Below are 13,239 nucleotides of genomic sequence, written 5' to 3' on the forward strand. Positions count from 1 at the left end.
ACTGTATTGTCAGTATCTTGTTTCCTAATTGAGTTCCACTTGGACTCTTATCTCATGTAATTGTATATATATTTTCTATTGGTAAATCAATGAATCTAGGCAATGACTTTATTATCTCATAGTAATACTGTAATAGCACGATGCTAGGGTGCCCAGCCTGTATCATCCTCTCTTCTTCCCTTTTGGAAAAGATTTTCTTTATCCTTCTGTGTCCACTCTGTGATTGATGTATGCTGCTAGTTTATCAAAAGTTGTCGGCATACCCAACCCTCTTCCATTATATATTGTATGTATTAAAAAAAAAAAAAAATGATATTGTTATGTATGGTATCATGAAAGTTCCATGAATTCCCAATACATTTACTACTTTTGGAATCAAAGGTCCATAGTCCAATGCAAGCTCATTTTATTAAGAATATTTTAAGTGTGGCCTTCGGCCCCAGCTGACACCCTTGTGGGTCTGTTCTGGCCCTTCTTGTGGGTCTTGTAATGGCCAATAGGCCCTTGTACTTGCACCAAAAAGAAAAAACAAAAATAGATAGTCGAAATTTTTTATCCAATTTATGTTTGTGAAAATCCATAATTGAAAATCGGTATCCGACACACATTACTGTTCCGTCCATTTGAAATATATTATCTCATCCAAGTTGATGTCCTTGGGTGTACTCTCATTGGCCCCCGTGCTGGTGCAAGGGCTACAGGACCAGTCAACGGTCTCTTGTCCCTAATTTATAAATACTATTTTATATAATAAAAACCCCTTATTAGTTCATGACATATTACATATATATATATATATATATTTTTTTTTTGCTAAAGATCAGCAAAGTATGTATTGATTGTAAATTGGAAAATAAATGTTACAGAAATTTCAGTGGAATAAAAACTGCTCCCTATGGGATTACAAAAACCTGTAATAAGGTCGCCCCATAGCTTCCCAGGTGACCTGATTCACAATCAAACTTGGAGTTGTACTTATAGTCCATGATGTTTTGGAATTGGCCGCATGATTTGCTAGGGAATCAGCTGGCCCATTTCCCTCTTTGAAATAGTGTGTTATCCGCCAAGTTATGGTGTTTAGATAATCTATTGCAGCCCACCATGCTTGTAGAAATCTTCCTGGAGGGTTAGCAGTAAGATATGTTGTTACAACTGCAGTTGAATCACTTTCCACCCATAATTTCTTGATGTCCAGCTTCTTAGCTTCTTTGATTCCAATAAAAAATGCCTCCATCTCTGCATAAAAGTTTGTTTTTATGCCATGAAAGGTGACGAAGCATTTGATTACCGCACCAAGATGATTTCTAAATATTCCTCCCGATCCTGCTGGCCCTAGGTTTCCCAGAGAAGAACCATCTATATTTAACTTACACCAACCCTCTGGTGGCTCTTTCCACTTTACTTCAATTATGCTTTTGGGTTTGGGGCAGGCTATTGTAGCATTCACAGTCCGTGCTAACACCAACTCTTGAATGGATTTAATTCTTACTCCACTGATGCGAGTGCAATCTGAAATGTCTCTTAAACATTTCTTCACAACATGTGTAGGTGATTGCTTTGAGCCTTCATATCTTCTTCGGTTCCTTTCTAACCAGATTTGGCAACAAGTGACTGTGATTAAAACTTTCCAAATATCTGGCAGCGTAACTACCTTAGACTTCCTTCTCCACCATGAGAAAAACAACTCAATGGGTGACTTATTACATATAACTAAACAATAAATTAAATTTAAAAAAAAAGATTCTGGCATATATATAAGAAAAATAACACCCTTCAACATTAACCCTAGTGGGTAGTGGTTTCATTTTTCAACATAGACTCTAGTCAATTTTTCGTCTTCAGGAGTGCTCCTCTACTCAATTCAGACCGTTAAGAATGTAAATAGATACGTGAAAAGCCATATATGATTCATATTCGTAAAATCGATTTTCGGAAACTAGCTAAAAGGATGCGAATACGGATGGTACTATATCTGATTCGTATTTGATCTATTTAGATCTCTACATTTTACCATATTTCATATGTCACTTTCTATAAGACATTTACGGAGATTTTGTTCCAGATGGGTTCACACAAGTAAAACCCTTTTATAGTAGTAGTTGAGTTGATATTAATTCACATAAAAAAAAATTGCATAGTAATAATCTTGAAATAACATGCTTAACTACCTAAACAGTGAACACTAAAAAATAAATGGATTTAGTTTCCTACGGTTCTCAAACCCCTCCTAGGGTTTAGTATGTTTTCCAAAATACCCTCCTATATCCCCTATGCACATCAGAACCCACCTTGGTGAATGAAATTCTCATTCACTATGGCTGAAGGAAAACTCGGTCTAAAATAAATAAACATATATAAGGAATGATAGGGTCTAATAGGACCCTGAAATTAGTTATCCAGAACCCCAAGCTAGGTAGAGAATCTACTAGGAGATGATACATAGCTAGACCTGCTCCGGTAGCTAAGCCTTCTGAGCATGCACGCCAAAGAAAGCTTCGGATTTTGGGTAAGAGAGTTGCAATTCCAGATTCTCTTCCATACTTCATCTGGAATAGTTCTAGCCTCACTGTTAGAAGAAGAAGTTATAGCTGCTCTTTGCTTGTTGTCGATTTGATTACACAGGAAATGGTAGCCCGATACAGTGATTCGAGCTATCTATAAGATAAAAAAAAAGTAGGTGTACCCAGTGCATATAGTTCTAGCTTCACAGTTAGAAGAAGTTGTAGCTGCTCTTTGCTTGTTGTCGATTTGAATACACAGGAAATGGTAGCCCGATACATCGATTTGGGCTATCTATAAGATTTAAAAAAAGAAACATACCTAGTGCACAAGGCTCCCACCATTGCGAGGTCTGGGGAGGATCATAAGGACCGCAGCCTTACCCCCCACTAATCCTTCCGGAAGTTAAATAGACACAAACGCGGGTAGTGCTATACCCGATTTGTATTCAAACTATTTACATTTCTACCTTGTACCATATTTTTCATGTCACTTTCTGTAAGATGTTTACGGAGATTTGTGCCAGATGGGTTCATGCTAGTTGAACGGTATAACCCTGTATTACAGTAGTAGCTGAGTTGATAATAATTTACATAAAAATGAAAATTGCATAGCAATAATCTTGATAACATGCTTATTGCCTAAGCATTGAGCACTAAAAAAATATGGGGCAAGAGATCGTTGTTTGGTCGCATGGTCCCTGTACTAATGTGTAGGTCAATAAGAACGAACACATGGTCCCTGTACTAATGGATGGTATTTTTATTTCACAGGGTGATCAAGGGTGGTAAATTTGTGCGCTCCCAATAGGTGCAAGGGACACGGGATCAGACATCATTCTTTTTCCCATAAATAAAAGCAATGCTAGTGCATAAGAGGACTCCGGAATCAGTTATCCAAAACCCCAAGCTAGGTAAGTTCACATGGCAACTTTATTTCATTGGCTACTTTCAAGGAACTTCTAATTTCATAAGAGCCAACCCAATTTGATGGTCTTACTAGAGAATCGTTGTTTTCTAATAAAAAAATAGGAGAAGTGTTCTCAGGGGACAGTGAGGTCATTTTACAAGAAAGAGGAAAGAGATAAACACAAGGGTGCAAACTCTGGAGGAAAATTATCGGCCCCAGTACTGGGGGTGCTGCTGTGCGCATTGTGCGGCGCAGCAATGTCCATGTGTGCATAGTGGGCCCCACCATGCACACATGGGCATGCAGCAGCGCCCCCAATACTGGGGGCGATAAAGATCCAACTAGGGAGCCATGCTCCTGGACAGGAAGAAAGCGCGCAGCAGTGCCCCCAGAACTGGGGGCGATAAAGATCCAACTAAGCTCCTGGACAGGAAGAAAGCGCGCAGCAGTGCCCCCAGTACTGGGGGCGATAAAGATCCAACTCGGGAGCCATGCTCCTGGACAGGAAACTTTCTTCCAAATAAATAATAGGTCCTTAAAGTCCCTTGTTCAACTCAAGATTCTGCTCAAAAGGATTAAGTCCTAGTACATTAAAATTGTTTAAAAATTATGGACTACCAAAAAGGTGTACATGACTGCTAGGACGACCAAGGACAGATGGATATACACGGGAGATTAAAATTTCTTGAATGGTTAAATCACCTTTCCACGTAGCCCATCCTCCTATTTTTTAAGGGAGGATGTTCTCTATGCCACAACGCAGGTTGCGCCCAGGCACATGGGCCTGTCACTCAAGGGGGCAAGGTGGTTATTACACCCACCTCCATGTGCCTGGGCGCAGCCTGCGGCACAGAGAGCAACGCCCCTTTTTTTAAACATGCTTGTCAAAAGAAACTTTTGCCTTAAATTTTGGGGTTGTTATTCATTCCCTCCAAAAAAAAATAAAATAAATCTAGGATGCGACATTCTCAAACCAGCAAACTAGAAACAAATTATTTGTTACACTCATGTTTGCCATGTGGTAGTTTGGAGGGGGCTAAAATTTTGTCGTACAAGTAGACCCCAAGATACCCTGTTCGTACGCTAAGTGGCAAAACAAAATATTAAAAAATTATGGACATAAATAGGACTGATGGAAGCATAGTTGAAAAACAAGGTTTTCTGACTCGACTCGTCTTTCAGAAAATCCTGGTGACTCGGCCTTGTCAAATCCAATCATGGCGAGCCACGTTTTTTATTTTTATTTTTTAATACAATAAATATGTATAAATTAGTAAAAAATCAGAAAAACAGAAGAAAAAATATATAAGAAAAAATCAGATAAAATAATGAATAACATATCAATGCATTTTGAGTTTTATACCATTGAACAAGAGAAGGGAGTCGAAGAGTTGAGGGTTTCTTAGTGTTTTAGAATACAGATGTACTATTTGACTCAAATCAAATTCAAGTGAATCGGCTTTATGGTTTTAAAAAAAAAGACTAAACTCATGTGTTTCCCATGACTCGGATAAAAATAGCGAGTCTTATTTGACTCAGACAATTTATGACCCAGTCTTGTCAGTTTTTACCTTGACCTAGTCTATATGACTCTTGACCAGGTTTTTCAAAGTTTTGACTCGACTCGAGTGACTCGTCCCAGTCAAAACCCAGTTTGAAGTGGTGGAGGAATTTAGAGAGAAACTACAGAAAAAAAAAAAAAAAAAAAAAAAAAAAAAATCACAACGGAGTGTTTGGGTTCAGGACTACGCTTATACCCTTGCATCCAAGCCATGTTACTTAGGCTACGTTTGGTAACACTCTGAGTAAAGAACGGACGTTCTTGACCAGAAACCTTTTTTTGGCCTTTCTGGTCTGGAACGACGTTTTATGTATAAGAATGGTCATTTGGTAACGGTCTCAAGAACGTGTTTAGAATGAAAATGGCGTTTGGTCAAACCTGTTCTTCCAAATTTGATATTAATTACAATAATGCATTTCCTTCTAAATTATACCAAAAAATACTTGTAGAATCATTTTCTCTTACCAACCTTAGCATAAAATTAAAATATCTCATTAACATAACCAAAGTAATTATAAAAATATGTCAAATTTCAAAGATGCAATTAAAATTGGGTTCTTGTGTGACTTAGTACCATAATTGACTATGCTATGAACATTTGAATAAAGAGGGCCTTGGTGGATTCAAACCACCATCCACTTGAAATATGCTCATGTTCCAAGTGCTCTACGAATTTGAGCTAAAGATCCATCAAGTAGTATTCAATCAGTATAAGCCAGGAATATCTTTAGTGGTGAGAAGAAAGATACAAAACCCAGAAAAATGCAGAGTATAGGAGAGGAGTAACTTCTCCTATACAAAACCCATGAATCCATATCAAATTTGAATGCACTCACCATACCAAAACCTAGAAAAATATAGACCTTCTAACATGAAAGAACATAATGTACAACATCATAACAGAATTCATACCAGAAGTGATGAATTCATAACAGTTACTTGCAAGAAAACAGAGTATAGGAGAGGAGTAACTTCTGCAACTCCATATTTTTCCTAAGCTAATTCATTATACCACCATTATCAGGTCAGTTATTTCACCCTAAGGTTGGTTCTAATCAGATAAGCCAAACAATCTCAATAACACCTTGTGGTTTGCCTGCCAGTGTGTGTTTAAGAGGGGGTTAGCTTCCTGTTTGGGTTGCATTGTGCTCCTGAAGCATAATGAAATTCCACATATAAATCTCTAAGACATTCAGATAGTCTCAATCATTTTAATTTATATTGATAGACTTGGGACTTTTTCTGGATAAGTGATTCATTGTCACGTTGGTTTTCGCAGTTCAGTTGTGGTTTTGCATCATAGTCTTCTCACATGGCTGATTGCATCATAACCTAATTCTTGTTGTCTTCAATAAATTGGCTATGACATCTTTTCATTTAGATTCTTCTTTTCTTGTTGGTCTAGAATTTAAGCCAAGAGACTTGATCATCGATTAAATACTCATAGTTTTTTTGGTGATTTGACTCAGGAAATCTTGCCCACTTATTTTACCCAGTTTCATTGGGAAGAACTGCTATTTATATGGGATGCTTTCATGAGTCAAAATCTCATTAAAATTGAACATTCTTTGGTCAATTTAAAGATTGGAATGGGGGTGGGAAAGAAAAATAACAATGTCCAAATCCTTAGCATGTAAAATAGATTCAAAAGCATCAGAAAACAGTTTGGTGGCCTCATAAATCTCCTATCTTAAAGAAGTTGACCCAATTGGTTAATTATCACCCATCTGATCAACAGTTTTTGGATGGTCAAAAATTTTATGGCAATTGGCCCAGCATAACGTTCACAATGAATGGTATAAGTATTGCAGTCGAATGGTAACTTTTGCAGGTTCTTCTCATTTCTAAGTGGATGAATGGGATATGATAAAAGGCAAATGCACACAAGTAGTTAAGCTATACCTTGAGTTCATCAAGCTCCCAGTCAAATTCACACAAGCCTAGGCTTACGGGATTCATGACTACTCCAAATGTGTCAACTACTCAACCCAAACTAGAAGAAATCCATGTTTTTTGTAGCAATTTAAAGATTGGAATGGGGGTTGGGAAAGAAAAATAACAATGTCCAAATTCATGAATGGGTATAGCCTCACTAGTGTTTGCTATTACAGAAATTAGGAACTAACTAAAAACAACCAACCAACTCCTACTTAACAGCAAGACACTTCTAGAAGCTCTAGAAAGTGCAAATAAGCCCCATCTTAGTCTACTAAAGAAAAAAAGAATAGGCACCATTGATTCATGTGTGGGACACAGATCTTCTATGGCACGTTGTCTTGTCCTACCTGTGCTGCGCAGACACAGGGCCACGCACAATGACCGCCTTACCCCCGCTCGGGCAAGGCGTTCGGGTAGGGGTAAGGCAGTCAATGCGTTTCGCCATGTGTCTGCACAGCACGGCAGGACGAGCAGCCCACACCGTAGAAGATCTGGATCCTCATGTGTGGGATCCACTAGCAAAACAATCAAATATTGTCTGCTGCATAGTAAACCAAACATAGTAGGATTCAACCCCTGTTCTTCATCTTGCCTTCCTTTGCCCTCAAATCCGATCACATAATCGTATGATTAAAATACCGTGGGAATGCAAAGGCCGAAACTTTTGACATCCAAAGTAACACAAAACAGATCTCTACAAATACTAATAAGGTGGATTCACAGTTACAAAGTGATAATGGGATGATTAAATATCTAAAACCAACTATCAATTCTACCCTAAAATGGCTTTGCAAAAACAATTGTTGAGTAATAATACAAATATTGGATAAATGGAAACACAATAATCACGATAATTAGAGAAACATATATGAAAACCCAAACACACAGCTGGAGGGAAAAAGGAAAACTTCCTAGGAAAGATCAAAAAACTATATGAATGATAGAGGAGTAGCTGGTTGAATGTTAGAAGGAAGAGAGAGGTTCCAATTTTAGGTAACCGTAGATAACAGTAAAATCCCTAAAAACCCTAAAATTCATACTTAAAAATCACTTTTGCTCAATAAATCCCTAAAATCCATACCTGTTCGGCTGATTCCTTCGAATTATAGTGATGATGATCCAATTCTTAAGACAAAATGGGAGTGATTGTATAAAATATCTTAGATCTTGGCTTTCCAAAACCATAAACCAAATTCACACAGCAGAGACGACCAAGAGTATTGAGAGATATCGACAGAAATATCCTTCCTTTCTTAGTCACCCACATGTGATAATAGATCTCCACATATGATCACAGTATCTTACCTTATGAAACACAATCCCTTGTATATGTAAACCCAATATTTGATTGTAATCTTTTTGTAATCTCTTCCAAGTTTAGATTAGCTAGGATCTCTCCCTTGTATTGTGTATATATACTCTCTAATTGAGAGATGAATCAAATCAAGGAATACAATTGCAAGTTATTATGGTATCAAGAGCCTAAAAACTCCAACGAGTTCTACCTTCCCATCTCCTTCTTTTCTCTAATTTTTCTCCATGGGGGACGGTTCCTCTAGTCCTCTGTCCACGGCTGAAACCTCCCCCTTCCCCTCCTCCGGTTCTGCTCCCTCTTTTCGTAATGCACATCATTACATTTCGCTCAAGCTTACATCCAAAAATTTTCTCTTCTGGCAAACTCAGATTGAGCCCTTTCTGAATGGGCAGGACTTGTTTGGTTACCTGGATGGCACTATTCCGTGCCCAACTGAAGCATCTGAAGCTGCAACCTGGCGACGCCAGGACTCTATGATACAAAGTTTTCTCATAGCCTCCCTCTCTAAGGAGGTGTTCCCACTCATCCTTGGGAAGCGCACCAGCCAAGAAATATGACAGACTCTCTCCACAGCATTTTCTTCTCCTTTTGAAAGCCATATCATGTCTCTTACTATGGCGTTGCAGGAGATTCAGCAGAAATCTGATGAACCCGTGTCTCAATTTCTACAGCGGGCCAAATCTATTGCAGCTGAATTAAATGCCGCTGGTCACACCCTTCGACCCAACACTTTTAATCTACATATTTATAAGGGCCTTAAGCCTGAGTTCCAGGCTATGGTCTCATCTCTGTTGACAAGGACCGATCCAATATCATATGATGGCCTTCATGCAATGTTGCTAAGCCATGAGTTCCTCCATGGCATCTCTCTCAACAAAGCTACAGTGACCGACTCTACATCCATCGGATCCTCTCCATCTGCAAACACTGTGCAATGCTCCTCCTCTTTTGGCCCTCACGGCTCACCATCCCCTCAACATGGTGGTCGTGGTGGTAGGGGAGGCAGGGGCCGTGGTGGTCGTGGTCGAGGTTTCCAAAGTTCTCAACCTGGTCGTTTTTGGTATTCTATTTGCCGGCGAACTAATCATTCAACAGATCGGTGTTATTATCGTCAACAGCCTGCATTTGCTCCTCCCAATCAACTTTCTTACCCATCCATACCTACTGCCAACTACACCTATCCCACACACACAGCCTATGCAGCCCAACCATTGCCCTACCATCACCCCAACCCACCACTATTACCTAACCCATCACTGCCCTCCCCTCTTCCTTTCACCCTGACACTGGTGCTAGCCATCACGTCACGCCTGATCTACATTCTCTATCGCAATATGATGAATATAATGGTCATCATCACTTGCATGTTGGTAATGGTAAGGGTTTACCCATCACTCACATTGGATCTTCTTCTCTACCTTCCAATTCTTCTCGTTTATTTACTTTACACAATGTTTTGCATGTTCCGTCAATATCTAAATCTCTTCTTTCTATTCAAAAGTTCAGTCGTGATAACAATGTGTTTTTTGAATTTCACCCTTCTCACTTTCTTGTGAAGGATCAAGTCACCAAGTCAACCCTTCTTTCCGGACCGAGTAAAGGTGGTCTCTACGAGCTTCAGCCATTTGGTCCTCCAACTGCCCACCATGCCGTTCGTAGCTCCCTTAATATTTGGCACTGTCGCCTAGGACACCCGCATGAGCAGCTTCTCCGTCTTATGTTAAAAATAAATAATTTACCATCTCCATCATCTCGTTTTAATAATATTTGTAAGGCTTGTTAGTTAGGCAAAGCCAGCCATTTATCTGTGCCTGCTACGCATCATAAGAGTTTATTTCTATTAGATCTTATTTTTAGTGACGTTTGGGGCCCCTCCCCAACTGTTTCTGTTGATGGACATAGGTTTTATGTGATTTTTGTGGACGATAACACTAAGTTTATATGGTTTTATCCTTTAGTTCGTAAATCGGATGTGTTTGATGTTTTTCTTAAATTTCAAGCCCTTGTTGAACGCTTATTTGATCGCAAAATTAAATCAATACAACTGATTGGGGTGGTGAATATAGAACTTTACCTGCTTATTTTCAAAAATTGGAATTTCTCACCGTATTTCTGCCCCCCATACTCATGAGTAGCGGGGTTCTGTTGAACGACGTCATAGGCACATCGTTGAGACAAGACTCTCCCTCTTAGCTCATGGGTCAGTTCCTCAAACATACTGGCATTTTGCGTGCGACACGGCTGTTTACTTGATTAATCGAATGCCTACTTCTGTTTCTCTTTGAATTTCTCCTTACCAACTGGTTTTTCATCATAGTCCTGATTATTCCTTTCTTAAGGTTTTTGGCTGCCTTTGTTTTTCGTATTTGCGTCCGTTTAATCAACCTAAGATGGATTATCGCTCTTCCTCAAGTGTGTTCCTAGGTTACAGTCCCTCTCATTTCGGGTATCGCTGTCTTAATCTTTCCACAAAATGCATTGTCATTGCACGACATGTTCGGTTTGATGAGGAATCTTTTCCTTTGTCCACCTGTATTTTAGGACCACTAGCTTCCATGCCCATTGTCTCTTCTCCATGGGCTTCTGCCCCTATTCGTGTTTCTTCACCTCCTATGCCCACACCATTACCAGCGGTGCAATTTCAAGCACCACCATCACCAGTGGGGGGTACCTCCCCCAACAATCGGTTCACCCTTGGCTGCACCTACCCCAACCGTACCCAGCCCACAACCAATAATGCGACCTCTAGATGGCCCTTCCCAAGACTCCCCACCTCTTAAAACTCGTTCCCTACATGAACTCTACCCACCCAACACCATACCCCAATCGACTGCCACCCAGCCGTCCCAACAACCTGTGTGCCATCCCATGCACCTACGGTCCAGGCCCCATGCTTTAAATACAGTGACTGTTGCTACTGAATCGACTTGTTTTTCGCAGGGAAATAAATTATCGGAATGGCGGGTTGCAATGACGGAGGAATTTAATGTTTTAATTCGGAACGGGACGTGGTCTCTTGTTCTAAGGACACCCGGTATGAACATTATTGGTTGCAAGTGGGTGTACCGTATCAAACGGAAAGCAGATGGGTCTCTTGAGAGCTACAAAGCGCGATTGGTTGCAAAAGGGTTTCATCAGCAGCATGGGCTTGATTATGGTGAGACTTTTAGCCCGGTCATCAAGCCCACTACAATCCATCTGGTTCTCTCCATTGTTGTGTCCCAAGGCTGGTCCATCAGACAACTTGATGTAAGTAATGCATTTTTGCATGGTGTCTTAACTGAGGAAGTCTACATGACTCAGCCTCCTGGGTTTGTTGATACTTCTCATCCGGATTCGGTCTGCAAATTGCATGAAGCGTTGTATGGTTTGAAACAAGCGCCCCGGGCTTGGTTTGCCCGCTTGTCTGCCTTTCTTTGTACCCTTGGGTTTTATGGGTCCAAGATGGATACATCCCTGTTTATTCGACACACAGGTGGTCATGTCTACTATATACTCATTTATGTCGATGACATTATCATAACAGGCAGTGACACTGCCTTGATTGATTCCCTCATGCATCAGCTTTCTCGAGAGTTTTCAATTAAAGATCTTGGCCCTCTACACTTTTTCTGGGCATTGAGGTGGTTAAGAATTCTCGTGGAATTGTCCTGACCCAATCTCGGTATATTTCAGATTTATTGAAGCGCACAGGAATGGTTGACTGTAAAGCGGTCAAGACACCTATGGCCACTACAGTTAAACCATCTGATTCAGGAGGTGCTCTTATGTTTGACCCTACTAAATATCGGTCTGTTGTTGGAGCTCTACAGTATGTGACACTCACTCGGCCCGATGTCAGTTTCTCAGTCAACAAGGTATGTCAGTTTATGCACGCTCCAACGGAGGATCACTGGCAACTTGTTAAAAGAATCCTTCGTTACCTTCGAAGCACTCAGTCCCATGGCCTTCTCATTGAGCGTTCACCTATCCGCTCTCTTCAGGCTTTCTCCGATGCTGATTGGACAGGTGACAGTGCAGACCGCAAGTCCACAGGTGGATTTGCTATTGTCCTTGGGCTCAACTTGATTTCTTGGACCTCCAGAAAACAAAGAACTGTGGCACGCTCTAGCATAGAGGCCGAGTACAAGGCCCTGGCCGATGCGTCGGTCTAACTTATGTGGTTGGAGTCCCTTATGCGTGAGCTTGGTTACCCGTTGGCTAGTCCGCCGATCTTGTGGTGCGATAATATTGGTGCAACCTATTTGTCTGCCAATCCTGTTTTTCATGTGCGTACCAAGCACGTGGAAATCGATTTCCACTTTGTGTGTGATCATGTCTCCAAAAGGCAACTGCAAGTCCAATTCATCTCCACCCACGATCAGCTCGCAGATACACTCACAAAGCCACTTGCTTCGACGCGCTTCACTTTCTTGAGGGACAACCTGAAGATTCGGCCCACCGATTCTCCACCTTGAGGGGGTGTATTGAGAGATATCGACAGAAATATCCTTCCTTTCTTAGTCACCCACATGTGATAATAGATCTCCACATGTGACCTCAATATCTTACCTTATGAAACACAATCCCTTGTATATGTAAACCCAATATTTGATTGTAATCTCTTCCTGGTTTAGATTAGCTAGGATCTCTCCCTTGTATTGTGTATATATACTCTCTAATTGAGAGAATCAAATCAAGGAATACAATTGCAAGTTATTAGAGAGTGACAAAGCGAGAGAGAGAGAGAGAGAGATGAACATGAAAGTGGTGTTACCTTGAACTTGCAGGTCTCCTTCTCTTCCACTACAGTTCACAAAGTCACGGGTTTTACTCTATTTTTGGTTTCAATAGTTGTTCTCGTTCTTTGTAGCAAGATTTTGTCTGGTTCATTCTAAAAGACCAAAAGAACGAACCGAATATCCAAACATTATTTTGCATTTTTTTGTTCTTAAAGAACAAAAAAAGGCCAAAGAACGTTCTTTGGACCGTTACCAAACATAGCCTTAGTAAAGCTTGGGAACAGCTATTCTGTATC

General features: G+C 40.3%; 1 protein-coding gene across 1 annotated transcript; it reads left to right on the forward strand.

Annotated features, from left to right (window-relative positions):
• The first annotated feature begins 11,917 nt into the window (after positions 1-11,917).
• On the forward strand, positions 11,918-12,376 carry LOC122654528 (uncharacterized mitochondrial protein AtMg00810-like). Its single transcript, XM_043848656.1, has one exon. The coding sequence runs from the start codon at positions 11,918-11,920 to the stop codon at positions 12,374-12,376; it is 459 nt and encodes a 152-aa protein (XP_043704591.1).
• Positions 12,377-13,239: the final 863 nt, after the last annotated feature.

This window comes from Telopea speciosissima, chromosome 1 (genome assembly GCF_018873765.1).
Source record: "Telopea speciosissima isolate NSW1024214 ecotype Mountain lineage chromosome 1, Tspe_v1, whole genome shotgun sequence".
Taxonomy (NCBI): domain Eukaryota; kingdom Viridiplantae; phylum Streptophyta; class Magnoliopsida; order Proteales; family Proteaceae; genus Telopea; species Telopea speciosissima.